Consider the following 27,952-nt stretch of genomic DNA (forward strand, 5'->3'; position numbering starts at 1 on the left):
AAATTAGATATTTAGATATCTAGATACTTTTATTACTAAATTCTTTTTATAAATTTACTATAAATTATCTTACTTTTAAATATCTCTTATTATAAAGTATATATATATATACTAGAAAGAAACTAAACTTGATTTAGTATAGATAATAAAAAGAAAAAGAAATTAATTAAAAAATAGAAAAATAGAATTAATACTAATAATACTATAAAAATAAATCTTTAGAAATATCTAAATACTAAGCTATATTAGTATATCTTATATAGAACTTTTAATAAGAATTTATAGAATTTATTTAAGAATAATTTTAAGAATTTTAGTAATATAATTTTTAGTTAATATAATTATACTAAATTATAAATTTTTCGAAAATACTTTTAATATAATAGTATCTATATTAAATAAAACTATATATACCTTATTATAATATAGTTCTTATTTAATATTATTTAAAAGAAAATAATATATATTTAGTATAAAGCTAATATTATTAAAAATAGCCTAATTAGAATAGATCTTTTAAAGAAATCTATTATATTAGTTTATCTTATTTTAGAAGAAACTAGATAAAAGAGAACTAAATATTCTTAGTTAATTAGCTAGTTAAATTAAGATATCTATTTATTTTCTCTAAATTAAAATTATTTACTATTTCTATTTTTATTATTATTATTAGATCTATTATATCTAAAGAACCTTTAGTCGATTTCTATTATTATTACTAGAAAGCTTACTAGAGAAGTAGTAAAGATATATTCTAAAATATAGAAATATAATAGAACTAATAATAGTTTTAATTATAAACTTAATATTTTTCTTAATATTTACTAATATATAAAGCTTTTAAAAAAGATATTAGTAAGAGCTTTTTCTATTATATTAAAGGAACTAGTATAAGACTATTTCTATAATAACTAGCTTTTTTAATATATATATAAAAAAGCCTATATAAATATTTATAATTTCTTTAAAAGCCCTGGTTACTATTATTAAAATTTAGATAAATAGAATACTATTATTTTAATAATTATAATAATAAAAGACTTTAAAAAACGATATTTAAGCTTATCTAAATACTAATTAATAACCTATATAAATTATAATATAGCCTTATTTCTGCTTTATAAACTACTAAATTCTTATATAATAAGATTATTACTTCTTATTAAAGCTTATTAGTATACTAATATATAATCTCGGATTCTTCTAATAATCTTGGCTAGTTTATTAATAAGCTCTAATTATCTATTACTACCTATAAAAAGAAATAATAGATTAATATCTAGATTTTCTTTACTAATTAAAAATACTATTCTTAAAATCCTTTAAATTATTATTTATTCGGAAATTATTAATATAAATCTAGCTATAATTTCGGAACTTGTAATAATTACTTTAAGTTCTATAATTATAATAATTATATTTTGAAGTTATATTTTATATATAAGAAACCCGAATATTATTTATAAAAGTATATACTAAAGAAATAAAAGATTAAGAAGGCTTAATTTAAGAATAGAAATATTTACTAATTTAGATCCCGAAATATCTATAACTTTAATAAATACTTTAGTAATACTTATATATAATATATTACTAAATTTTAAAAAAAGAAGATAATAAGAATAATAAGAATAAACTAGTAAATAATACTTTTAAAGCCTTATTAGTAGAAATAAATAAAGGAAAAAAATATTATTCTAATTCCTATTTTATTTCTATTAAGAGCTTTCTAGCTACTCTTATAGCTTCTATTTCTGCTATTTTTATAACTAATACTCTTATAAATAATCTTATATTTCTTTCTTTTATATACTAGATAATAGGTAAAAACTATATCTTAAAGCTTACTAAATAAATAAAGAATATTTAGATATTTATAATTAATAATATATTAAGATATAATATTTATTATTTTTATAGAATTATAATTAATATCGGAATTTCTAGATTTTTAATTACTAGTTCTAACTAATTCTAAGCTTTATAACAGACTAATAATAGTATTTAATTTAATGAAATTATTAAAGATTAAGTTAATATCTAGTTTAGTATTAGATTTATATTTTCTATTAAATCTATAATAATAAAAATACTAATTAGGTAAGTATAATTATATATTATACTTATAAAAACTCTATTTCTATTTAGTTTAGCTAATATAGATAAACTAGAAATTTATTTTAATAATCTTACTAATTATTTTATTACTTCTAATAAATGCTTTATATTTATAATATAATGTTTTAAATACTTTTTCTTGCTTTAAAATACTATTCTATAAAGCTTTATTTCCGAATTCTTTATTTATTTTTTACGGAATTTATATATAATAATTCAAAATATTAGATTTTATAAAATATATCTTTTAATATATATTATAGATATTATTCTTAATTTTTATAGAATTCTAAAGATAGAATTATAAAAAAAGTATTAGTTATATATAAGAGGTTAGAAACCCTTAAAGTAAAATAGAAAAAGCTTAAGAATTTATAGTATTATATATAAAATAACTAGTAAACCTATTATAATAGGTACTAGTTAGTTTAATACTATTTTAAAGAAGCCTGGATAATATTATTAATAAAAAACATTAAACTTAAAATAGAAAAGCTTAAGCCAAAATTTATAAGTCTATTTAGAATCTTTAAATATATTAGTAATTTAATATATAAGTTAGAATTACTAAATATATATAATTATTTATATTTAACTTTCTATATTTCTTTCTTTAAAAAATATATAGTAAAAAAGAATTAGAAGCTATACTTATATTTCTTTAGAGAACTTCCGGAATTAGTAAATAATAATAAAGAATAAGAATAGAAAATAGAAGCTATTATTAATTACTAATAAAATAATAAAAGTAAGAAGTAATAGTATTTAATTAAATAGAAAGCCTAGCCTAAAGATTATAATATCTAATTATTTACTTTTTCTAACCTTGAAAATTCTAAAGAACTTTTAAAATTATATAACTAAAACTATAACTTAAAATCCGAAATCACCTTTTAATAATTTCTTAAGATTAAAAAGAATTCTAAACTATTAAGAAAAAGGCTACTTAAAAGAAAGAGAGGACCTAAATAGCCAAGAAAAGGCCTAGAATAATAATAGAAATATTCTTTCTCTAGGTTTTTTTATTTATAAAGGTTTTCTAGGGTTTTATTAAAGCTTATAAGAATTATATTTAAATTATTAGAAAAAGATTTAGAATTAAGAAAGGTTTATTATAGATAAACTAGCTATAAGTATCTTAAATAAGTAAACTCTAATTCTTATAAATTCCTAATTTCTAAAGCAAGAATACTAAATACTAGCCTTATTTAGAACTTAATAAAGAATTAGCTAATACTTTCCGGAATCTGCTTATTTTTTAATAAGATATAGTTATACTATAATAATATTAGTATTAAGAATATTAAAAGAAGTAAGTAAGAAATTTATAATAGCTATATATACCTTATAAAAGGCCCGAATTTCTAAAATCAGATCTCGAATAATTATAAATATTATATTATTAGTACTTAAAGTACTAGTAATAAACTATTTAGTAATCTCGGTAGTAAGCTTAATAATAAGATTAATACCTTAAAAATAAATATTATAGTATTTCTTTAAGAAATTAATAAGTATCTAAGTATATTAGAAAAAACTTATTTTTAGGATACTAACCTAAATAATATTATTATCTGCCTTATTAAGACAGGAAAAAGAATTCCGAAGCTTATTAGAGTTCTTCTAGTTTTCGAAAACCTAATTAATAGTATTATTTTTATTAGTATAATACTATTTAAGATATACTTTAAGAAATTTCTTAAAAGTTATAATAATATTTTCCTAGAACTAATAAGCCTCTAATAAATAGCAAGAAATCTGAAATCGCATTAGCTTTAATAAATATTAAAGCTAAAGAACTTACTAATATATAAGATTTAGAACCCTTATTATAATAGTTATAATTTTTCTTATTAGATACTATAGTATATAAGATAAAGGAATTAATAAGTAAATACTTAAAATATTTCAAGTATTTACTAGTAATAGAAAGAAAAGCTATAAAGTTACCTTTATACTTATTATTATATAAACGAATAATAAAGCTAGAAAAAGATATTATAGAATTAATTAAAAATAATTAAAGAAGACTTGAAAAAGAATAAAAGAAGAAATTAGAAAATAATAATAGGAAAAGTTATTATATATATAGTTATTAGAAAAAAAAAGAATATATAATAATATAAAGAGATTCTTTTATAGAAGTAAAGAACTACCTAAATTAACTACTAGTTTTTATATTAGTTCTAATTAGAAATTAGTATAACTAATTAATATATATTTCCAGAAGTCTATAAATAATCTCTAGAATCTCAGAAATATTTATATAGGTTTCTTATATAAATATTTATTAAATTCTTTCTATATAGCTATTTAGATTATTTTAATATAAGATCTAATAAATAGTATTAATTTTATAGAATAATATTTTAGTATTTTAAATTAAGCTAATTAGAATATTTTAATCCTAAATAAAATCGCAATTACTAGCTAGCTCCTATATCTGAAATATAATTATTCTTCTCTTTTACTTACTTAGCTCTAATCTAATTAGATAAATTTTATATCTATTATTTAGATTATATTAGTAAAACTATTTCTTAAGATACTAAAAGTTTATCTTAATTAAATAAATAATTAATTAAATATTTACTAGAATAGATTAATAGATCTTGGGAATAAGATTCTAGAAGAGAAGTATAGTTATAATATATATAGGGTTATATATAACTTAAGAATATATAATAAACCTCAGATATTACAAGTATTAATTAGAGAAATCGGTAGCCCTTTGACTTTATAACTAATTACTATTTATATTATATATAGTCGGCTTATAAATTACTAATTATATATACGTTATCGGGGCCCTCTATTTAGAGGGGGCTTCTCTAGACCTTATAGGAAAGACAGAGATTAGTTCTATACTAAATTTAATACTATAGTTTTATAACTTACTAATTCATTCTATTATCTTATTACCTACTAATAAATACCTTATAGTATTATTAGTATTATAAAGCTTTCTAATATAGGTATTATTACAAATATTTTTCTTTTTAAAGGTTATAATATTAAGTATCTTTTACTAATTAAGTACCTAAAACGGAACCGGATTTAAGAGGTAATATAGATAGGAACTTTTAGGGCTTTTTATACTTCTAGAATTCTTATAATATTTAAGGATATCTAGATTATTTTATATCTCTATTATTCTATTTATAAACTATATAAAGGCCTTATTAACTGGTATTAAGTAATTTGAGTTTAACTCTCTATCTAGAGTATTTATTACAAGCCCAAATAGAGTATATAACTTATTATTTAAGTCGGATACTTTATATATCTGTAATTAGTCAAGAAGTAAAAGAAGATCCAGATCTTTATCTTAGTTAATTTGGCTTTGTCTAATGCTATATAAGCTTGAGACTTTCTGGAAGTATATAAGATCTGGAGTTTCGGAGTTAAGATATAATACTTGCCGTACCCTATAGTATAATACTTGAATTATAGTTATAGTAACTCTTGTAAACTCTGTCTTATATCTGCTATATATGAAATAGGTTTATTCGGATATGTAGCTTTTTTGAATAACCTAGATCCGAGTCTACTAGTCTCGGTTAAGAAGCAGATCTAGTGCCTTGAGAAATCTGTTACTAAAAGTAGGAGGTACTAAGTCCGGAGGGTTACCAGATTTTGATCCTAACGTTATCTAGCTATCGTATACTATATTTATAGCTTCTATTATAAAGCTTCTGTTATTTATATCCAGACCTAGCCAAATAATTACCTTCTGGGCCTAATTATAAATGGCTTTCATATATTGAACCTGTCGCTTCGCTCCCGAGTATCCTCCTAGTCAATACAGACTGCATTTATCCAGAAGCTAATAGTCTATATATAAGACGGAATGTATTAGAGGGCTGTTATAAGATTTCGAGTAACTGGAAATAAGAAGCCATTGAGTAATATATTTGTTATATCTGCAGGATTGCCTCAGGTATATAAAAGCGCCTTATATAGTGGGAAAGTGAGTAATGAGGTATGTCCAAGACTGTACTCTATTTCAAATGAGGAGTTCGGCTGGATTAAAAGAATCCGTATTTCTCTCAACTCGCTGTCTAAAGCTCGATATCCTAACTTCGATCGTTTTTCGCGAACTAGCGGCTTATTTATGACTCTAATAGTTAATGAAACGAGTTTTCTATGACAGAGAGCTGAAAAATGATAATTTGTCAGCAAGTAGGACAATTACCGAAAAAAGTATGTAATAACAAGTGGCAGATATGAAATAAAAGCAGTTCCCCTAATTTACTTTCAGCCATTTGACTCCCCTTATTGAGTTATAACCAGACATACGCCCGACTACGGGGTGTGTACCCCAATACTCGGGCAACAGCTAAGACGTTAGATATACCACTTGCTGCCTTGCACCAGGCTGCGCCACTCGTACCTCCCTAGCTATTTACTCCGTAGGCTGCTAAGGCTATCAAGGCTACTCAGGCTACTCAGGCTGCTCAGGTGAGCCTCGCGAGCCTCGGATGAGCCGAGGGTGATTAGCACCTGAGTTAAAGCAGCGAGCTTACTAACCAACCTTAGGGCAAAGGAAGAAAAGTTGTATTCAACTACCTAGATAGTTGGGCTATCATGTAGAAACCAAAACCTGGTGGGTCGGTACCATTGTATTAAGCGAAAATTGAGATACTTCACATTTTATATAATCATAACGGGAAACAGATTGGAGTTTGGGTTAATTAAATTAATCGTTCTCCAATTTACTTTCATACCTTTTAGCATGGTGTAAAGAACGTCGTCTCATTGGTGCAGGAGTTCTGAGGAGTCCAAAAGCAGTAAAGCGCCTGGAATACCACACTGCCTCGCGCGTTAATAGGTCCAGCAGTAGGTAATCAGGAGTTAAATTGAAGTTACGTCCTAAACCAGGCTAAGTAAGGCCAAAAAGAGGGTCAAAGATCACGCAAGTGTCGGCCCGCTATAGCCCATCTCATGGCTTGGCGGAAGGTCTCAAACATTCAGGTTGAATAGGATGTGAAGGCTTCGGGTTAAATTTATTCCCAAGGGGCATTTTTTCAAGACAATTCGTATGGGATGATAGCATACAGCATAAAAATGAGAAGTTGAGGGCTCCGGGTGTTCCGTTACACGGCTGAGAAGTGGTTTCTCAGAACGAAGGACTCAAGTCCGCAGCTTAATTTCCATGCATGATTATCGTGAGCTTCAGACGGGAAGAATCACAGGATCCTATTTATAGAATGGTGGCATGCGATATTCCTGGGTCCTCGAATGAGCAGGTTGCGAGTGCCGGTGACATGCTGTGTTGTTCAACCAACTGCTTTAAGAGGCGGTCAATAAGTTGACGTTGCTTGTCACTCGCAGTACATATCTGCAATGGCCACATTTGCATCTGCGACAAGCTGTTCCAAAGTATCAGCTGCGACAGGTCTATACTGAATTTTGTAGGCCTTGTTTTGCTTCGAACGAAGGATTTGCATGAATTTAGTGGTTGAGATGGTATGGAAAATCACAGAACGACACTGCATCAAATTCCACGAGTCATTGATGCCCCGTATAATTGCATACCAGTAGACCGTTTGTATATTAAATCAGTGACACGTTAACAATTATGGGCAAGCAAAGGAGACTGTCTCTGTTGTATTTAAGAATTGAAATTAGTGACTATTGTACTTTCTTAAGTTAGTGGATTCCTCGAAAAGGGTTGAGTTTGATATACAAAAAGTAATAACCTTAGACGCTTACCCGGATGTTCTGCTTGTGAGCTCCCAGTAAGCAGCAGTTTATTTTACAAAGGTCACTCATCCGGAAGGTAGAGGTCGTACTCTCCCTCGGTGAAATCATCCTGGATCTTCTCGGCTTGCATTCCGTCCACGTCATATTCATCCAACTCGGCATCGAATTCGACTTCATGCTCGACGGGCTCATCATCGGTGCCGAAATACGCTCCGTGCTCTTCATCCGTCGCCGTCACCTTGTCGTCCTTTAGCTCCAGCTTCTGCACCTTGAAGGCGAGCAAGGTCGGCCCGTCGTCCTCCCAGTCAATCTTCAGCGTTCGCTTCTTAGACCGCTTGCCGCTGGGGCCGAACGAGACCCCATTGGCGTTGATGCCCAGGCTCGCCTCGTTCTCTCCGTCCTTGATGTCGGCTGACTTGAAGACAATGCCCGACGCCACCACAATACCTGTGATGAGGAAAGCGCATGGTTCTGAGCCGTCCTTGAGGATGTCCATGATAGGCTTTTGCGCCTGTAGTCCTGCGAGGAAGTCTGGAGTCGGCTCGAAGGCCTTGAAGGTCATGCTCTTGATCTCGTAGCGCTCCGAGACATCGGTCCCGGACGAGTGGGAGATATTGGCGCCGATACCGAAGAAGTCAAGAATCTTGGCAAAGAGGCCATACTTGGAAGACTTGGCGTCGACTTTCTCGATGTTGTACTTCTTAAGCGTCTTTGGAGAGGGTAACTCTCCGAGTGCAAGAGGTGGGACAGCCTTGTCTGGCCGGAAGAGCACCACGTCGGGTCGTTTTACTTGATAGATGACATTTCCAAGCTGGACTGTGGAATTGTAATTCTTCTTCTCGTCCGGCACAAGGAAGAAAGACGGCGGAGCTTTTGTTGATGGCATTATGATTATCTTCAAACAAGCTGTGGAGGAGGCCTGTTCTCGTTGGACGTTCGATGTCTTAGGTGTCCTGAGAGTGAAATATGCCGCACGGTCGAAGCATAGCAATCGGGCTTATGATCATACCAAAATCCGCGAATGATCCATCATCTATATGAGCCTGGTGTCCATTCGGCTAACTGGAAAGGGTCTAGGTTTTTGACTTCAACTTGCATTGTGCAGAAAAGTTGCATATGGCTTCTCCAATCACTGGCCAAGCGCTGGATCCATCCCAGCCAGCGGCCAAGAAATAATTTACTCAGTGGACAGCCACACTTACTACATGCACAGCTTGCCGCATAAACTAGCCACGTATAGCTGCATCTCGCGTAAAGTAACCCCAAGGAAACAAACAGCCAAAGAGCCTCAAGGCAACGCATCCATCCTACCCTGGACCCACTATGCCACAAATTATAGTGACTGCCTACCAGAAGACAAACACTATGGGAGGAGCTATACTTGGAACTATAGTATGCTTGGGACTTGGGACTGCACCGACTAAACCGCACCCCTGACTCACTAACACTCTATGAGGCAGACTGTGAAATTTCTTTATAACCTTGTTTAAACGGTAATATTGCAGGTGACATTAAGAACGCAAGTAACTGCGGGTTGTGTATCGAGTACTTCTCTTTCTCGACAACAGAGCGTGCAAGGTCTTCCTTGACATACAGTCGGTCCGATCCAAAAGCGACAAAACGGTCGCTATTTTACGCCCATAATAACTTTTTAACTATAACCCTAATTAATTCTTACTAAGTAATGTAATTATAGAATAGAATCAGGCAAAAAATACCTATTAATTAGATTTTTAATATAATTTGTAGTTTATTAATAATCGAGGCTTAAAGTAAATAGACCCTTTTTACTTTTTTGATTTTTCCCTATATAAAACACAAATATATTTGCTTGCTAAGATTATATAAGCCCGGGCTTTAGAAAAAGATTATAGTATCTTACTAGCTTTATTATTAATATAATAATAATAATTAAGCCTTATAAGCTCAAGTAAGCCTTTCTAAATACTAAATATAGCTTTTTCTAATATTATATATATTATATATATAGTAGGGCCCTAATTATATAGGTTTCAAGCTAATTTTTAGCTAAACTAAATCTATAAACCTTATTTATTACTTAGCTACTTTCTTTCTCTTACTTTTATATATTATTTTATTTATTTATTACTTTTTTAAATATTATTCTATAGTATTTTTGCTTCTATATATACTAAATAGATTATTTAATACTTAATTTCTTCTAATATATATTTATCTAGTAAAATATATAATTATAAAACCTCTATATAATCTTAATTAAATAAGCTTTAAGTATCTCTATTACCTTAATCTTAGTATCTAGAAAGCTAGTCTTTTTTACTTAATAATATCGAGTTTTACTATATCCCTAATATATTTTAATTAGATTAATTTTATAATAGAACTTTAGTAAAAATATAGCCTTATATTTCTAATCTATAATAAGCTTTTTAATTTGGGACTTCTTTTTAAAGAAGTTTTAGTAATTCGATAATATATAAGCTAAATAGTATATTTATTATAATATAGTAGGCTATATTCTCTAAAAATTATATTATTTTAGCGGTTTTAAGATTTTAATTATATAATAAAAGCTATAGCCTTTTATATATAACTTATAGAAATTATATAAGAAAGCTGGTTTTTCTATAATTCTAGAGAATAATTTCTTTTTAGTATTTAATTAATTAAGCTTTTATATACTATATACTATTTATACTTTACTATTTATATTTTTAATCTTATTATTTTACTATTAAGTTATATTTTATACTCTAGTATACTTTATATAGGTTTTTGTTTTATTATAGTTTCTTTCTTATATTATTTAATAATAGGAAAGTATTTAAGAAATATAGTATATTTAGTATTCTTTAGATACTTAAATCTTAAGCCAGAGATATTATAATCTTATTTAATAAGAATCTATTCTATACTTTTAGGCTTTCTTTCTCTATTTAAATTAAATTACTAAAATACTTAAATAATATCTTATAATCCCGGAATTATATATTCTAATAAAAAGTATATATCTCTTTTATAAGCCTTAATATTATTCTTTTTAATTCTTTCTAATTCCTTATTTATATAAAAAATATTTAGTATATCTTTACTATATAAAGTATATATAAAAAATTAATTAAATATTAGAATAGCTATATAATTTAGGTACTTCTATTTAAATATATTAAGTATTCTAGTAATCTATACTAGTAGCTATTTTATATTCTACTAGGGATCTCTATTTAAGCCTAAATATATAATTTAATAGATATTTAAATTAGAATTATCTAAAATAAAAATACCTTTATTATTTAGTACTCTAATATATCTCTTAAAGCCTATAAATTCAAAATTATAAATTAGCTTTCTTTTACTCTTTCCGGGCATTTTTTACTAATTATTTACTAGCTAGAGACTCTTTTTATAATTAAATCTATAGAAATAGCTCTTATTATAAAAATATATTATATATATCTAAACTTTAATTAGAAGTAAAAATTAAATTATATACTATATACTAGTTTTATTTCTCTTATATTAAACTATATATAATAAAACCTCCTTTATTAAGAATAAAAATATCTCTTAATAATACTTAATTATATTAGATTATTTATATTTATTTATATAAAGCCCTTTCTTAGTTTTATAGTAATAAAAGCCGAGTTTAGAAAGCTATAAATAAGCTATACTATAAATAATAGTCTTTTCTATTATTAATAATAATAAAGGTAAAATCTTCTAATTAATAGTATTTAGGAAATTATTTAATAATATTATTTCAAACTCTTAATTAATTAATTAAGTATAACAGGCTAAAAAAATATTTCTATTATCTAAATGAGAGATAATCTTTCTTTTACTATCTCTAGTTTCTTATAGAATATTATACTACTATTAATAGTAATTAAATAGCTTTTTAATTTACTAAACTAATATCTTTCTATTATTTAAATAGTAATTACTAGAAGCTACTAAAAGTAATATATTAATTCTTTTAAGTTAATATTATTCTAGCTTTAGAAGCTATTAAATATATTACTAAAATAAGTATAAGTTAGTAATTATATATAAAATATATAGTTCTTTAATTTAAACTAGCTTAATATTTATATTATTAAGAACTTCTTAATAAGTTATTTATATATTTAGAGCTTTATTATCTCTATAAGTATTTCTAATAAAAGTATCTAAAAGTAGCTTATTTATTTTATTATTTTTATCTTTAAGCCTTTACTTTTTCCTTAATTATATATCTCTAGAAATATTAATTAATTCTCTAATAATATTAAATTATAGCTTCTTTTATTTAAAAAATAATATAATTATAGAAGTTTTAAGCCTACTAGATTACTTTATAACTTAATATCTTTTACTCTCTAATTATATATATATATTTATTAAGTTCTTAATAGCTTTACTAATTCCTTTATTAATTTGGGAATATATAAGCCTCTAGAAGCTAGAAATAATATTAGTATACTTATATTATAATATAAAAATAAGAAAATAAGATAAGAAACTTACTAGCCTATTCTATAAGTCTTTACTCTTATTATATAAATATAGGCTTCTTTAAAATAATTATCTTATTACTACTAATAATAAGCTTTTATTAAGCCTAAAAGAGAGTCGAATCTTTAAGCTCTATTTTATTATTTTATTTAATATCTGATTTATTAGAATCGTCCTCTATATTAGAGGGTTTCCTATATTATTTATTAATAAATACTTAAATTATAGCTTCTTTAGCTATAGTAAGAACTATAATTGAATTAAGAGTCGAATTAGCTTGCTTATATTTCTAAAGGCCTATAGAGATAGCTATTAGAAGTATATAAAAGGGGTACTGAATTGGGTTTATAGTTATTAAGATATTAATATAATTATAGAAGAGCAGTCAATTAAGGGGGGCAGTCACGTGACAACCAAAGTAAAAAACGATTATATAAAAAGCAAAAATATTTACTCGCTTAATTACGTGCATTATAACTTCCTTAATAATAAAGATATTATAATTTTGAGAACATAGAATTAATTCCTATAGTATATAGTATAGTTTTAATTAATACGATTTATATTAATTAGTATTGTAGTGGGTTTTATTTTTTTTTGTCGCTTTTGGATCGGACCGACTGTATTCTTCTAGGCCTTGCTCATTCAAGCGACGAATACCGACAGGGGACGCGATGCTATTGTGTTTCAGGTACCTGAATATTCTATACTTAGGAACTGTGAATCAAGAAATCGATTACTCTGAGCTGCTTATTTCCGACTTCAGGCATAACCAATGCGGCGCTTGATTGCGTCGCCGATATCTTTCTTGGTGTTATACCCATTCCGCGCAAGATGCCACGGTGCCAGGTAGGTGAAATCTTCACTGTCCCCTTTCATACACATGAGATGAAGAACGCCTCTCATCCCTTTGAAAGATGAAATATGCCTCCACTTATAGTCATCTAGATTTAGGTTCCGCCGCGCAAACTCTATTATGTTGCCCGCAATTGCAGCGGCAATTGGAGCCGCATATGAGGTTCCGGTCAGCCACACTTTCTCTCCTTTCCATTCCGATTCAATGGCGACTCCCAGGGTCGCAAAGGGCGGTAGCTTGTCAGGGTCTGCTTCGTTGTGCGTGGAGTACTTCGGAGCGAATTTTCCATCAAACCCAAATCCATTCACAGAATAAACACAAAAGACGCCGTACTTGCAAGCCGGGAATGCTAGTGGGAAGTTGTAGCCCCAGTTGGATGCCGCAGCAAAGACGACCCTAGGTCTAGTGTTTTCGTTTCCTTCTTCTGGATTGATAGCGTCTTCAAGTTCAGCATCAATCACGGGGATGTCTCTCTTGAACCCCAAGGAGAGAGAGATTATGTCTGCATCCTCCTTGACTGCCCACCGGATAGCCTACATTGGAAAGATTAGATCTGTAGAGCTAAATAGGCCCTCCTTCGAGCCTTACCTGAGCTATCTTCAGTGAATCTCCTTCCTTGAACTCTTTATCCTCCGAGACCTTGGCCACCATGATGTCTGCTGTCTTGTTGACCTGGAGAACTAATCGCACAAGATGCGTGCCATGGCCACAGGAGTCGCTGAAATCATTAGGGTTAGACCCAACCCAGCTTTGCCCCTTGATTCTTCCATTGACATGCTCTGGCAGTATGAGGGGATCAGAAAGGTCTACACCGGTATCGATCAAAGCAATCTTTATTTTCCGGATCTTTTCAGGCTCCTCTTTAGATTTAGGGGCGATGATTTGGCGCCGCAGTTTCGGTAAATGTGTCTTATTGAACTCCCTTATTAGCTCCCAGTAGTCATTAGCCCACTTGGCTAGTCTGTAATAGTATTCAGGTTAAATGGAATATTGTGATGCTTTTGCAGGGTCACTTACCTCTTATTCTCACCTTCCAGCTCAGTATTTTCTATTTCGAAGAACTGCCACGGTTCTTGAGAATTTAGATGAACTGTATCGTTTGGACCGTCTAGACCAGCAAACCACCGCGACATGTGGTAGTTTGGTGTTGCTTTCGTCATATCTAGAGAGTTGTCCCCTTGATTGTCGCCAGACATGTACTGCTGGGATTTACTAATCTTACTTGGTGCCGAGTTTTGATAGTGGTGGACTTCACTGACTGAGGAGCTAGAGCTCGAGCTGGATTGAGGAGGCACAGAGAAAACAGCAGATGCTGAGGAAGTGTTGTCTCTCGATCCACTCCCCTGAGAGTTAGAGGTCCGAGGAGAATTTCTAGGTCTGATTGAGAACAGATAAGAATGTTTCGACGTATCCTGAATCGTCTTTTGGCCTCCGTGGTGGTCCACCTTCGAAGTCGTTGTCTTCGCTGCTGTAGGAATACTTGTGGAAGGTACCACAAGCTTCTCGACCACATCCTTGATGTATCTTCTGTCCCACTCGCACCACTCCCCAGGATCTCCAGTTAACTCCTCTGCCTCAAATTTTATCTTGCGAACCTTGTGGAACCTGAGACACGCGTCGATTGCATCGCCGTACTCGAGATGACCCTTAGAGTTTTTGTAAATTCCCGATAAAAGTAACCAGACGGTCTCCTTTGTATCTTTCTTCAACTCCTCTTCAATATGGCTGTCCAAACTTCCGCCAAGATCGATCTCTAATAGTAGCTTTCCAAGAAAGAGGAATACGGGTGGCTTTGTATTTGCAAGCTTTGATTCCCATTTAACATAGTCAGCAAGGTAGGGGCCAGCCGGAGAGCACGATATGAATGGTCCAACAGGTATGTCTGATTCACTTTGGCCATCTTCATCGGCGAGAAAGAGCATGTCTTTGGCGCACCATCCTTTCCCAACCCATTCCGAGCCCAGTAGACGACAGAGGGAGGAGGCGATACTTGTGGCAAGAGTCCTCTTCTGGCCTCTACTAAATCGATTCGAGGTCATGCTATTAAGATCGAACCCCTTGAAAGCCCCGCTCTCAAGTAAGGTGTGGAGAGACTTCCTAGGAAATTTGTTACTGTGGAGTGTAGTTTGTGTTGCTTGTGAGAGATTCTGAATCTGGTCCCCAGTCACATGTAAATGCAACCCCTCTCGGTCTGACTGGGAGTCTTTAATCTTGCTACAAAGGTCCATATTTCGTACTGTTCGAGGGCCAACGTCGAGATTTCTTGGGTTGATCAATTAACGCTAAGCACTTTCTCGGTGGGTTCTTGCTGAGGGACACAGAAAAAGCAACTTACTCGCGCTTGCCACATTGCGTCTCTTGCCAGTCGCAATGATCAGGGCAGACAGAAATAAACATATCCAGCAATATCTTCGGTGCACAGTCACTACTATCGTGTTGCTTAGGGAGATAAAGCATGAGCTTGTGTTCCGTTTGGCAGTGCTGGAGGTGACTGAAAATGGCGCCAAAAGCCGACGTTGCATAGTCTCGTATACTGGAATCTTGAATTTCGACGGAATCGGACGACTCCAAAGCCGCTGGAATCGATTTGGTCTGCTGGGGGAGTGGTACTGAGTCGAGAAAGTGGTTGAGATCCAGAACTGTCTCCAGGTTGGCTGCAACCGAATCGTCTGGTGGCAGATTAAATGCAGGGCCCAAAGGGCCGTTTATGAGGTTGAAAGGCACTCGTGACGTTTCTAGGAGTTCTAGCAGCGCCCAGAGCCTCTTGTACTTGGTGTCATGACTGAAAAGATGTCCAAACTTGTTATCGGGCTCTTGTCCCGTGAACTTTTGGTTATGACTTGGGTTCACCAGTGACTCAAGCAGTAAAATGACTTTCACCAGCTTTTCTTCGCAGGTAGCAATCCTTTCGGGAGGTATATCACAAGGCAATCTGGGCCGAACAAAGACTCTGGTCAGTTCAAAGTCGAAATTTTCCTTTGAGTTACCAATGAGGATAGCAGCCTCGTCCAGACAATCAAAATCCTCAACTGTCTCAGGCAGGGTGAATATCAAGTAGCCACTAAGGGCACTGATAATTCGCCATGCTAAGATGCTGTTTAGGGACATGTCAGACCAAGGTCGCAAAGTCGAAGGCGAGGGCGAGGGCGAGGAGCGAGAGCTGTGAGACTTTGAACAAATTACCCGATTCTGTAACTATTGGAGATGGGAGATATTTCAGTCTCGGCCCGCGACCGAAAGGTGCTTGCGGGATGGCGGGGCAGGAATAAGCGGCATTGCACGCACCAGCGCCATTGAATGCATGCCAATTGGTGGCTGAGTCGGCTGAGATACTTTTGCTTTTGCACAGGGAGGACTCCACCACCAGTTGGCAGAGACTTTAGCCTATCAATCGCTGAGGTGATGGCGAGCCGGGCAACGCCATGCAGCAGCTGAAAGTTTTACTTCGAGGCACCCACTGTAGGGTTGTTGTGTTCATAGATGATTCGTTGGATCTCTCATCATCACGTGTGTGGCTTTTGTCTGCAGCAGAAGGACCTTGACCTGCCTCTTTGCTCTTCGAAGCAGGCAATTGAGGTTGTGCAACTATCACACAATCATTCAAGCAGATAAGACACTTTAGAGGAAGGTCCCGATTCGAAACAGTAGTGCCATATCTGTTGAGGAGCTTACTATTCCTGCTTGTCTCAGTACACCCACAAGGCTCAGGCCGAAAATTCCGGCGCCAGGAAATGCTTAATTTATCGGATTTAAGACAAGATGTCCCCCAAGCTCCAACCCCGCCTCAGCGAGCGGAGCTCTATATATTTTCAGTGGCAACTGATTGCTGGGAATCCTTTGCCAACCTTCTTGCTGAGCTAGACAACAACGTGCCCCTGACATGGCGTCTTGTCACTGAGTATCAGCAAAGATACGAAGCCTGGATCGGCTTCCTCGGAGTCTTTGCCGATGGGAATCTCAGCCTTGACCACAGGCTTAGGAATAGTGCTGAGGTCAAGAGTCTTGTGATACAGCAGCTTCATTTAGCTAAGAAAAACCTAGTCGCAGGTACGTTTAATATACCTGTTGGTGGTCATGTGGCATGCTCAGCGCTCGTTGCCAATAACCTTCGAACGTAGCATTTGAACTTGTCAAGAAAAAGACAGCGGACGATGATCCCGCCACTCATCTGGTCGAGGAGAACCACAATGTTCGTCTCTCACCGCCTCTGAAAGCTACCTTCAACGGGGTTGAAGGCGCTCTCGATCGGCTTCATCGGCTGGGAGTGGCAATACGCCAAGCTTCAGCTGGGCAGCTTATGTCCCGAATCAAACCTTTCGACCAGGATGAACGAGTGGGTTCATTTGAGATGTTGGCCTACTCTCTCCTGGAGAGCCTATACCCCAGCACTAATCCTCGGCTTTTGGAGCATGTGAGTGCATCATTGTCCCAGAAGTACAAGGTGTTTCTGTACCTGCAAGAACGTGGCACACAGTATCGTCCGTCTCCCGGGCGTTTTAAACCGAGAACGATCCAGGTGCAGTCAGGTTCAGAGGTAGACAGTCAGAAAAAAATCGAAGCAAGTTCTTCGACCAACCCCAAGCCAGAGACTCATCAGCGACCAGGCTACTTCCGAAAGTATATCCAGCCGTCTGTAAGATCATCCGCCTTCGATGAGGACGAGTTTATGAGGAAGCAGTCGCAGACGACTCCGATTCTGGAACAATCTGCCCCACCAACAACGTCGGTCGCAAAAGGCCTTGCTGGCTACCTTCCCCTTCAGGCCGTCCCCGATAAGGCCATGTATGCAGACTGTGAGTGGTGTCGCGAGAATCAGCTAGCTAAGGTGTTTACTACACCATCTCTGTGGAAGTATGCTCAAACCGAACGAATTGAAATCCTCGACTTCAGATGGGACTTACTAACAATTCTTCCCAGAGAACACGTGAAAAGGGATTGGAAACCTTATGTGTGTATCGCTGAGGACTGTGCCAAGCTTCATCCAGTTCCCAGCTTTGCGGGATCTAGACAGTGGGAAAGGCACATGAGGAAGACACATTCAGCAAGGTGGTCCCGAACAATATACAAGCAGCCAACATGGATCTGTGACATCGATTCCAAACCCCCGGCCGGACATATAAAAACTCTTCGCTTTGCCACGGAATTGGAATTTTTGGAGCACATCCAAGAGTCTCACGGGCCTTTCACTTCTCAACAACTGCAGACCATGGCCCATCAGAGTATAGTCTTTCTCAACCGAGCTGAAGATATCTGTCCGTTCTGTTGTTTTCTAATCGAAGACGATAGCAGCCCCGAGGAAGCCAAAGCCGGAAAGAGAAATGATCCCAACCTCGGCAAGGATTTACATGACATACCCGAAGAATCCACGGATTCAGATGAACAGGATCCAGACATGAAACCCGAGTTGTCGGCTTCAAAACGGATGGCCAAGCATGTTGCACGTCATATGCAGACCTTCACATTTCTTGTGGTTCGACTTCTCTCTTTGCCCAAAAGTACGGAAAAAGAGAAAAAAGAAGAAGAAAATAATGATTCAGTCACTTTTGCTGATACCAACCCATCGGAAGCTGTCCACTCCGACTATCAAAAATGGGCCAAGGAGGACTTACCACCTGATTTACCATTACCACATCAAATTATACGAAAGTACGTCGACAGCAAGTTTGATCCCGAAGTGAAACGGTTTCTGCCTGCGAGCTGTATGGATGAACTGATAACGTCGGATACCGTCATTAAAGAAATATTTGGGAAAGACGAATTGGCACCTGAAGATTTAGATCTGCGAGAGGGGCCAACGATATCAGAACTTGTTGGATTCGTGCTCTCAAAAGCAAAGAAGGTGTTTGCGATCACTATTCTCAGTGGTCTCCGTGGTAAGGAAATAGAGAGGGCGGTATTCACTTTCATGAGGGCAGACTTCACCGATAGCTCCCTACCCGTTAAAGAAAAGAGCGCAGAGGAAGATATTGGGTGCTTCCGCGATACAGTCTGGTCGAAAGTGCGGATCCACAACTTTTGTCGAGAGCAATGGAGCTTTTTGGCACCGATCTTTCCTCAACAGAACTTCGTAATCGATCTCGAACCAGAGCATATTCTGCCCTTCACTGAGAGGAGCAGCGCATTGAAAGAGGGAGCCTTTTCCCAGGTTTTCCAGGTGGAGCTTCACCGTGCTCATTGTAAGGATCCATACTTGAATGTAAGATCTCTCGAAACCTCAATCATTTCTTCCTACTTCAAATGGTCGAGCACTTACATAGAAAATTTATTCAGGGCAAGGGCAATCTTGCCAAATTTGCCATTAAGCAATTCATGCCTCCCCCGGATTCCAAATTGGAAGACGACATTGATTGGATCTGGGAGCCCGAAGTCATGCTGTTGGAGGAAATACGTGGCCTAAGTCACCCGAATCTTACTCAAGGTATTGCTGCAATAAGAAGAGGCAGAGAACGCTATGTAATGTTTCCATGGGCAGACGGTGGTAATTTGCGAGATTTATGGATCGATAACCCGGAACCAAAGGTCACAGCAGGTCTAGTCCGTGACATTATTGAGCAACTTTTGGGGATGGCCGAGGCATTAATGCGATTACATTTTTGGACAGACCAGCCTCATGTTCGTCATGGAAACATCAAGCCAGAAAATATCTTAGTCTTTCCGACAGGAGACAAGTCATGCATAGGAACCTTAGAGCTATCCGATGTGGGGTCAGTCCGAGATCATTCTGCTCGCACTCAACTTCGATCACGAAATTCAGGAAATTCTTATGGGACTGTGAAGTACGAGCCACCGGAGTCTGTTACCAAGAAACTATCTCCAAGGTCTAGGCTGTCTGACATTTGGTCCATGGGATGCGTTACTGTAGAATTTATGGTATGGCTTCTGTATGGCTATGAAGAACTCAAAGAGTTCAATGCACACATCAGTGGAAAGCTAGAGGAGCCAAGCCGTTTCTTTGTGGTCGACCAGATAGAGGACCAAGGGCAGCAAGGCACCTTTCCACAACTCGTTGCCAACGTTCACCCTGCTGTCCAAGCTTGTATTGATCATATGTCAAAGGACAAAGAGTGTGTAGGAGAGACGGCATTAGGAGATCTCCTTAATATTGTCAAAACGAAACTTCTAGTTGTCGAACTCCCCAATCAAACAGTATCGGCCACCGCAATGATGGAAAATCCTTCTGTCACGATAACCAATTATAGCTCCAAAGAACCGAGATTTGGACGGGTTCGCGCAAATGCTTCACAACTCGTGCATGCACTGGAAGAAATCATGCAACGTGGGATTGCATCTAACGAGCGCTACTGGCTCACAGGTCATGATCGAGATAATGTCCGCCTTCCTCGAGTAACTTTGAGAAATATTACCAAAGGAAGATCTTATTACTTATCTCCTGAACGGACGCTAGAACAGCACATTCCGGGTCAATTTGACCCCCTTGTTGATGAAAATGGACTTAACGAACAAGGAGAGCGAGAGGTTGTGATTGCCGTTATGGGAGTCACAGGGGCTGGAAAAAGCTATCTAATACGTCAGGTAACAGGACAGGATGTTGTGGTTGGCGATGGGATAGCGGCGTGTAAGTCCCCCAATAAAAATATTGCGTCCCTTGCTACTCCCAAAATCTGACGGAACAATATAGCTACCCAGAATGTTTTTGGAGTCCGAGTAAAGTACAGGGGAGTCAAGTTGACCATGATCGACTCTCCTGGGTTCGACAATACCTACCGCACTGATACCGAAGTACTCTCTGATATCTCGACATATTTGTCTCGAACATATAGCCAAGGATTCAAACTCTCTGGCATCATATACCTACACCCCATCTCTCAAGCAAGAATGGACGACTCTTCACTGCGAAGTCTTCGCATGCTCAGGGAACTGGTTGGAGATTATGCCTTGGGAAATGTGGTTCTTGCCACGTCACACTGGAGCAGAGTCTCGTCCGAAGAAGGAATTAGACGGGAGACCGAACTCAAGAACACTTTCTGGAAAGATCTTATCAGTCGAGGTGCTATCATGACTAGATACTCTGGAGACCAGAGATCCGGCAACGCGCTCATAGACTTGCTCATCGATAAACGCCGGATTGTTCTCCACATCCAGCGTGAGCTGGTCGATGAAGGCAAGAAGCTCATCGAAACGACTGCAGGCCACGTCCTTAACGAAGAAATAATCAAGCTGCAAAAGAAACATGAAGAGGAATTGAAGAAATTAAAAGAAGAAATGGATGCAGCAATGAGAAATCGTGACAAGAATGCCCAGGAAGAACTAGCAGAATTGAAGAAGGAACTGGAGCGCCAAATCGATTTGACGAAGAGAGAGCGAGAGAATGTTAAAGAGTAGAGGGAGAATCACATTTCGAGACCAGCAACAGATTTAATCTCAACTGCAACTCATTCAAATGAATTTGGGGAAGCAGCAAAAGGAGAACAAGATGTTACAGGAAGATCACGCGAAGCAATCAAAGGAGATATAGAATAAAAAATTGACCTGAAAGCTCAGATCGCTAATCAATCCACAAGTTCAATATCAGATGTTCTTTCCTATATTACACTTATTGCGAATATTGCTTCAAAATGCTTTTATTATGTAGCTACGCGCAAGTGATCGGTGAGCAATTTGTATGTAGCGAGTAGTATAGTATAATGGGAGCAGCTGTTCCCAGTAGCGTGAGCTTGACTTCATCTCCAAGAAAGCTCTAGAGGTAGCCAGATCCGCCTATATCAACAGAGTTTTCTTCTGGCTTTCCATTAGCCTCAAATAAGCCGAGACGTATAAGAGTGGTAACGAATAAACGTTAAACCTCTATTTCCCGTTGAGAAAGACATCTATTCGGTTCCTTATCCTCTACTGCAAGGCTATAAAATGCTATAGTTGCAAATCGATTCGCCTGTTTAAGATTAACTAGGGGTGGACGCTTGGTTATATAGTCTAGTTCAGAGATGCTATTGGATATACTATTTAAAATCAGCTATTATCTACTTGCCGGAGGTCGGAATAATTATGCTTCCCAGCTTTTATATATAAACTAAAGTTTTAATAGTAGACGTTTTAGATTATATCTTATATTACTTATATATACTAAATAGAAGTAGTAAGTCTAGTTAATAAGTAGTTCGATATATGCCTAGTATAGTATAGCAGGCTGTACTTGTCGAAAATCACGTTATTTTAGCGGTTTTGAGGTTTAGGTCATATAGTAAAGGCTACGGCCTTTTGCACGTGACTTGCAGAAATTATATAAGAAAGCTAGTTTTTCTATAGACTTAGAGAATAATCCTTTATAAATATTTAATTAATTAAGCTTTTATATACTATATACTATTTATACTTTTGATTTATTATTTTACTATTAAGTTATATTTTATACTCTAATATATTTTATATAGGTTTTTGTCTTATTATAGTTTCGCTTCTATATATTTTATAATAAGTAATATAAGAAGAATAGAAACTTTATAATTAAGGTAATACTCTTATAAAGTTCTAAGGAATATTTATAAGGCGGATTATTAGCTTAGTAAGTTAGGAAAAAAAAGAACTATTATAATACTTTAAACCTAAAGCCGGAATATTAAGGATATATAAATATTAATTTTAGTATCTTATATTAATTTCTGATATATCTAGTAACTTAAATACAGATTAGCTATAAAATATAGTTACTAGTATAGTATATAGAAATAGTAGAAATAGAGACTAATTATAAAAGGAAAAAAAGTAAAGGAAATAGAATAGAAAAAATTATACTAAAATAGTATAAGTTAGATCTTAGTTAGAAATAGACTTTAGTATTCGGAAATAAAATTATATTATTAATTTATATATTAGTTTTAGTTATAGTAAAAACAGAAATAGAGATAGTATTAATTTTAGTAGAAAAGGTTATTTCTAAATCCGGAAAAAATATCTAAAAGAAAGAATATTCTTAAATTTAAGTAAAATAGTAAATAGAAATCAGAAATAAGAATTAAAAAGAAATCGGAAATAAGAAATTATATAAATAAACTAGAGAAGCTTCTAGAGAAAGAAAAGAATACTAAATAAAGAAAAGAAAAAAAATTCAGAAAAATCAGAAAAATTAGCGAAATTATATTTATTATTTTTATTATTATCTTTAATAATATTATTAGATATATCTAGTTTAGTAAAAATAAGAAGAAATATTATAGATATTAAGCTAATAGAGCAGAAAAGAGAATATAAGTAATAGAAATAAGACTAAAAAAGCTATTATTTTATTATTACTAATACTAAAACTCGAACTCTAACTATATTTATTATTATTAACCGGGTTTTCTCTAATTCTAGTTTCTAAATTAAAAGATATACTTAAATAGAAAATTAGTCTTTTAAAAATATTATTAATAAAAGTCTTAAATATAGAAACTCTATAATTAATTATAGAAGAAATTATTAAGATTAATATAGCTAAAAATAAGTATATACTAGTACCGGATTTAAATCTACTATTTATAGAAGCTTCTAAAATATTATAGTTTTAAGAAAGTAATATTTTTATATTTTTAAAATAATATATAAATATATATAAAAACTATTATATTTCTAATAATACTAAAAGAAAGAGAATTATTTATTATATCTTATCTATTTATAAGAATTAGATTAAAGCTATACCGGAATACTATATTAATAACCTAAGAGATTACTAGAAAACTAAGTTCTTTAAGGCCTTACTAAAGGAATTCCGAGAATATAACTAGAAAATATTTAAAATTAGCTATAACTTTTTTAATTAGATTATTATATAAGTTTAGAATAGAGGGATTTCTTCTAAGTTCTATATTAATATATTTAATAAAGTATTAAAGAAATTACTAAAAAGAAAAGAAATAGATAAAATTATTTAATACCGAGAATTTATAAGGGAATTATTTATTCTAATAAGAGATTATATTTTTAAAGATATAAACTTCGAATTTATAAATATTTCTATTTATAAATATAGTAAGATATATAAGAAAATAATAATATTCTATTAGTATAAAAAGAAGAAATACTATTTTAATATTACTAATAATTCAAATATATTTAGATTTAGATAAAAATACTTGAATATAGTAGTCTATAATATAGTTTCTAAACCAGAAAATAAGTATTTTTTACTAGTTTCTTCTATTATATTTCCTAAAGCTATTATAGATATAAGTAAGAAAAGAACCTAGCTTATAGTTAATTATATAAAGCCTATAAAAAGCAGTAAACCTAAGAAAAATAATATTAACTAGCTAATAAAAAGTCTAAAAAAACTATCTATTATTATTATAACTTAAAAGAACTTATAAAAATAACTTAATATAGCTACTATTATAATTCAAAGAAATATCTATAGCCTACTTATATAACTCAGTTAATTATAGTAAATATAGCTAGTATAATAGTATTAATAGCTTAATAAATATAATTCAAGTTTTTAGGAAAAATATACTAGAATTTATAATAAAGAATATAGAAAATATTATAATAGTTATAGTAATTAAGCTAGAATAAATAAAGAGTCTAAATAACTATATTCTAGAGAAAGTTAGTCTTAAGTATAATTAGAAAATATTATTTAAGTTAATATAGCCTATAATATAGATTTAAAACTAAAAGAATAAATTTGTTATAGATATTATAATAGAAATAAAAATAATAATATTAATCTAGAATATATTTATATCTTTTAGTTTTATTACCTACTAATAAAAGAACTTATAAATTATAAATATATTTACTAATTTAATAGAAAATAGTATAAAGAACTATTTAAGTCTAGATAAGAAAGTATTTCTTTTTTCCTTACTAGTAAGTATTAATAGTTTAATTAAATTATTTCCTAAGTTCGAAAAAGAGAATTTAACTATAACTTAAATATTTAACCTAAAAATATCTAGAAATTAATAGAGGATATCTAGTTTACTAAATAAGAGAGGAAAAAAAGAACTAGCTAACCGGAATCTATATATAGAAGTAAGTAAGTTATATCTAGGGAATCTAAATAGCTACTTTACTTTAGAGAAAATTATATTGAAATTACTAATATTTTGGATTCTGGAATTAATAAATAATACTAAGATTTAATTATAAATAGTATTTCTATTAATACTATAATAAGTTCTTTATTAAAAAGAAAGAGAAAAGAGATAAAAATAGTTAAAGAAGTTTTCCGAAAATAAGCTAGAGTAAAAGAAAAGCTATTTTATATAAGAAACTAGAAGAATATTATTTCAAGAAGTAATAAATAAAGAAATAGCTTAGCTAAAAATATAGATATTAATAGTTCCGGAAATAAATAAAATAAATTAGAAATCTAATATATATTTAACTATAATAAATATAGAACTTCTAAAGTTAATAATATTCTAATAAGATTACTAAAGAAAGTAATTATTTTACTTCCGAAAACTTAGAAAGAAATAAAAATACTTATTAATATTTTAAAAATACTAGATTTAGCTATTTTATTTTAGAACTAATAAATTAAAAATAATACTCTTTATTTTATTATTTTATAAATAGGAAATACTATTATATTAAATATAGTTAGATATACTAGAAAATCTATAAAGCTAATAGTTATAGCTTATATAATAAATAGAATATTTAAGAAACTAGAAATACTAGCTTAGATATCTAATACTAATAGAATTATTTACTTTAAAAGTAATAGTATTAATATTCGGATATTACTAGCTTATAAATATATTATATAATCTTTATATCTTTAATTTATATTTTAAGAACCTTAAGAAAGTATTAAATATAAAGAAATAATTAATATTAGAACTAAAGTTAATATTTTTCTCGAAAAGATCTCTAGAAATATTAGTAAAATAGTATATAATATTATAAATTATTAAATATTTACTATTATTAGAATAGAATTTAGATTTATAAAAATAGTAAAACTCAGAGCTAAAATTATAAATAAAATAGAATATAAAGATATATTTTTCCTAATTAAAGAAGCTTTAAAAATTCTACTTAATTAACTATTTTTAGTAAAAATAAAAATAAATATTATATATAGAAATAATAGTTTATAAAATAGAAGATTTATTAACTCTAAAGATAACTAGAATATCTATATTATTATAATTATTTTATTTTTAAAGAATACCGGAAAATAGAAGAAAGTAATAGTTTAAAAGTACTAAGCTTTTAGAATTAAGAAATTAAGTAATATAAAATAGGAAACTAAAAGTAAAGAAGAAAAATAGAATCTAGTATTATAACTAGTAATAATACTAGAGGAAATAAGAAAATACCGGAATTTCTTATAGATTCTTTTATTTTAGGTTTAGAAATTTAGGAAATTAATAATATTTTTAAAGAAACTAAAATAGAAAAGGCTCTAATTAGAATATTATTAAGAGTTATTCCGAATTTAATAAAAAATAAAATAAAAAGAATATTAAGTAAAGATATTTCTAAAGAAGAAATAAAATAATATTTTCTAATAATAAAGAAATATATTTCTGAAGCTAAGAAATATTAAATCTAAAACTAAAAAGAATTCTGGAATATATAAGAGCTTAAAGAAAATATATTAAAATACTAGATAAAAAAGTATTTTCTATATCTAATTAAGAAGAAGCTAAATAGAAAAATTATAAATTCCGGAAATTAAATAAAAAGAATACTAGAAAGAATAGCTATAGCTTTTAAAGAAAAAGATAATAATTATAGTCTATTTCTAGTTATAGAAATATATAAAATAAAAAATAAAAAGATTTAACTAGTAAATATTAATAATAGAACTAGAAAAAGTTATAATAAATATCTAGACTAGTTTAAGAGATCTAAAGCTAGAGAATATTTATAGAAATATACTAGAAAGTATAAGAACTATTTTTTATTAAGAATATTAGCTATTTTAAAAGATTTATAACTTATTTTAAAATGCTTTAAATAATTAGATATTAGTAATTAGTTCTAGAAGAAAAATAATAGCTATATTTCGAGAATTAATAATTAATTAAAAAGATATTATAATAATTAATTAGAAAGAAATAAGAAAAATCTATAAAAATATTAGTTCTTTTATTCTAATTAAAACTATTAAATATAAAGCCTAATAAGAAAAGAATTTCCTATATTTTAAAGTACTAGTACTAGTAGTAGTAAAAATATTATTAAAATATCTAGATTATAAAGTTCTTAAGAAATATAATAGATTTTACTAAAATCTATAATTTTTAGTTATAAAGAAGGTTACTAGAGCTTATAAACTAATTAATACTACTATAAAAATAAATTTAGTAATCTTATAAAATATTAATCTATTTCTATTTACTAATAAGATTTCGGAAGAATTTATTAGATATATTTATATTTCTCTAATTAATTTCTTTTCTAGATATAATTAACTTATACTAGATATTTATAATAGAGATTTAACTATATTTATAATATCTCTAAAGCTATTAAGAATAATTATATTACTTTAAAAAGCTACTAATTCTGTTATATAGTTTATATAGATTATTATAACTATTCTAAAGAATCTATTTCCTAAAATTACTATATTATTTATTAATAATATCGGAATTAAAAGACTTTATATAGATTATAATAGATAGTTTATTTTATCTGAAATTCGGTGTTTTATATTTAAATATTTTTAAAATCTAGATATAACTTTAAATAAAGTTAAATAAACCGGAACTAGTATTAGAGAAAAATTATAGTTCTATTATAATAGTATAGTTATTATTAGCTTTATTTATAAAATACTTAAAAGAAGCCCTTTAAGTTTAAATATTACTAAGATCTTAAAATAGAAATATT

The 27,952-nt window shown here is 31.3% G+C and overlaps 7 protein-coding genes across 7 annotated transcripts; 3 read left to right on the forward strand and 4 right to left on the reverse strand.

Annotated features, from left to right (window-relative positions):
- Positions 1 to 6,054: 6,054 nt before the first annotated feature.
- K444DRAFT_521985 (uncharacterized protein) lies at positions 6,055 to 6,210 on the reverse strand (the record flags this gene model as incomplete). The annotated part of the gene is made up of 1 exon (XM_024874166.1): positions 6,055 to 6,210. A coding segment is annotated over one exon (156 nt), but the record flags the coding sequence as incomplete, so codon positions are not given.
- Positions 6,211 to 7,575: 1,365 nt separating this feature from the next.
- Positions 7,576 to 8,812, reverse strand: K444DRAFT_660853 (uncharacterized protein). Its single transcript, XM_024886512.1, has 2 exons — positions 7,834 to 8,812; positions 7,576 to 7,760 (listed from the first exon to the last, which is right to left on the reverse strand). The coding sequence occupies exon 1, from the start codon at positions 8,708 to 8,710 to the stop codon at positions 7,886 to 7,888; it is 825 nt and encodes a 274-aa protein (XP_024740853.1). The 5' UTR covers positions 8,711 to 8,812; the 3' UTR covers positions 7,576 to 7,760; positions 7,834 to 7,885.
- A 4,253-nt stretch (positions 8,813 to 13,065) lies between these two features.
- On the reverse strand, positions 13,066 to 14,003 carry K444DRAFT_584032 (uncharacterized protein; the record flags this gene model as incomplete). Its single annotated transcript, XM_024877847.1, has 2 exons — positions 13,748 to 14,003; positions 13,066 to 13,692 (listed from the first exon to the last, which is right to left on the reverse strand). Exons 1-2 carry the CDS (start codon positions 13,808 to 13,810, stop codon positions 13,066 to 13,068), a joined length of 690 nt encoding a protein of 229 aa, XP_024740854.1. The 5' UTR covers positions 13,811 to 14,003.
- K444DRAFT_316875 (uncharacterized protein) lies at positions 13,902 to 16,332 on the reverse strand. The gene is made up of 3 exons (XM_024871857.1): positions 15,495 to 16,332; positions 14,177 to 15,421; positions 13,902 to 14,068 (listed from the first exon to the last, which is right to left on the reverse strand). Exons 1-3 carry the CDS (start codon positions 16,265 to 16,267, stop codon positions 13,993 to 13,995), a joined length of 2,094 nt encoding a protein of 697 aa, XP_024740855.1. The 5' UTR covers positions 16,268 to 16,332; the 3' UTR covers positions 13,902 to 13,992.
- A 1,742-nt stretch (positions 16,333 to 18,074) lies between these two features.
- On the forward strand, positions 18,075 to 18,449 carry K444DRAFT_475222 (uncharacterized protein; the record flags this gene model as incomplete). The annotated part of the gene is made up of 1 exon (XM_024872930.1): positions 18,075 to 18,449. A coding segment is annotated over one exon (375 nt), but the record flags the coding sequence as incomplete, so codon positions are not given.
- Positions 18,450 to 18,782: 333 nt separating this feature from the next.
- Positions 18,783 to 20,287, forward strand: K444DRAFT_504259 (kinase-like protein; the record flags this gene model as incomplete). Its single annotated transcript, XM_024873378.1, has 2 exons — positions 18,783 to 19,097; positions 19,406 to 20,287. Coding segments are annotated over 2 exons (1,197 nt in total), but the record flags the coding sequence as incomplete, so codon positions are not given.
- A 261-nt stretch (positions 20,288 to 20,548) lies between these two features.
- K444DRAFT_651063 (uncharacterized protein) lies at positions 20,549 to 21,678 on the forward strand. Its single transcript, XM_024885678.1, has 2 exons — positions 20,549 to 20,735; positions 20,799 to 21,678. The coding sequence occupies exons 1-2, from the start codon at positions 20,651 to 20,653 to the stop codon at positions 21,500 to 21,502; spliced, it is 789 nt and encodes a 262-aa protein (XP_024740858.1). The 5' UTR covers positions 20,549 to 20,650; the 3' UTR covers positions 21,503 to 21,678.
- The last annotated feature ends 6,274 nt before the right edge of the window (positions 21,679 to 27,952 follow it).

Source organism: Hyaloscypha bicolor (genome assembly GCF_002865645.1).
Source record: "Hyaloscypha bicolor E unplaced genomic scaffold K444scaffold_47, whole genome shotgun sequence".
NCBI lineage: Eukaryota > Fungi > Ascomycota > Leotiomycetes > Helotiales > Hyaloscyphaceae > Hyaloscypha > Hyaloscypha bicolor.

Coding starts and splice junctions, on each gene's coding strand:
- K444DRAFT_660853 (XM_024886512.1), bottom strand. CDS start 8,710: ATGCCATCAACAAAAGCTCCGCCGTCTTTCTTCCTTGTGCCGGACGAG.
- K444DRAFT_316875 (XM_024871857.1), bottom strand. CDS start 16,267: ATGTCCCTAAACAGCATCTTAGCATGGCGAATTATCAGTGCCCTTAGT. Junction 15,422..15,494: donor ACGCAATGTGGCAAGCGCGA/GTAAGTTGCTTT, acceptor GATCAACCCAAG/AAATCTCGACGTTGGCCCTC. Junction 14,069..14,176: donor CTGGAAGGTGAGAATAAGAG/GTAAGTGACCCT, acceptor GAGTTCAATAAG/ACACATTTACCGAAACTGCG.
- K444DRAFT_651063 (XM_024885678.1), top strand. CDS start 20,651: ATGGGAGTCACAGGGGCTGGAAAAAGCTATCTAATACGTCAGGTAACA. Junction 20,736..20,798: donor TGGCGATGGGATAGCGGCGT/GTAAGTCCCCCA, acceptor GGAACAATATAG/CTACCCAGAATGTTTTTGGA.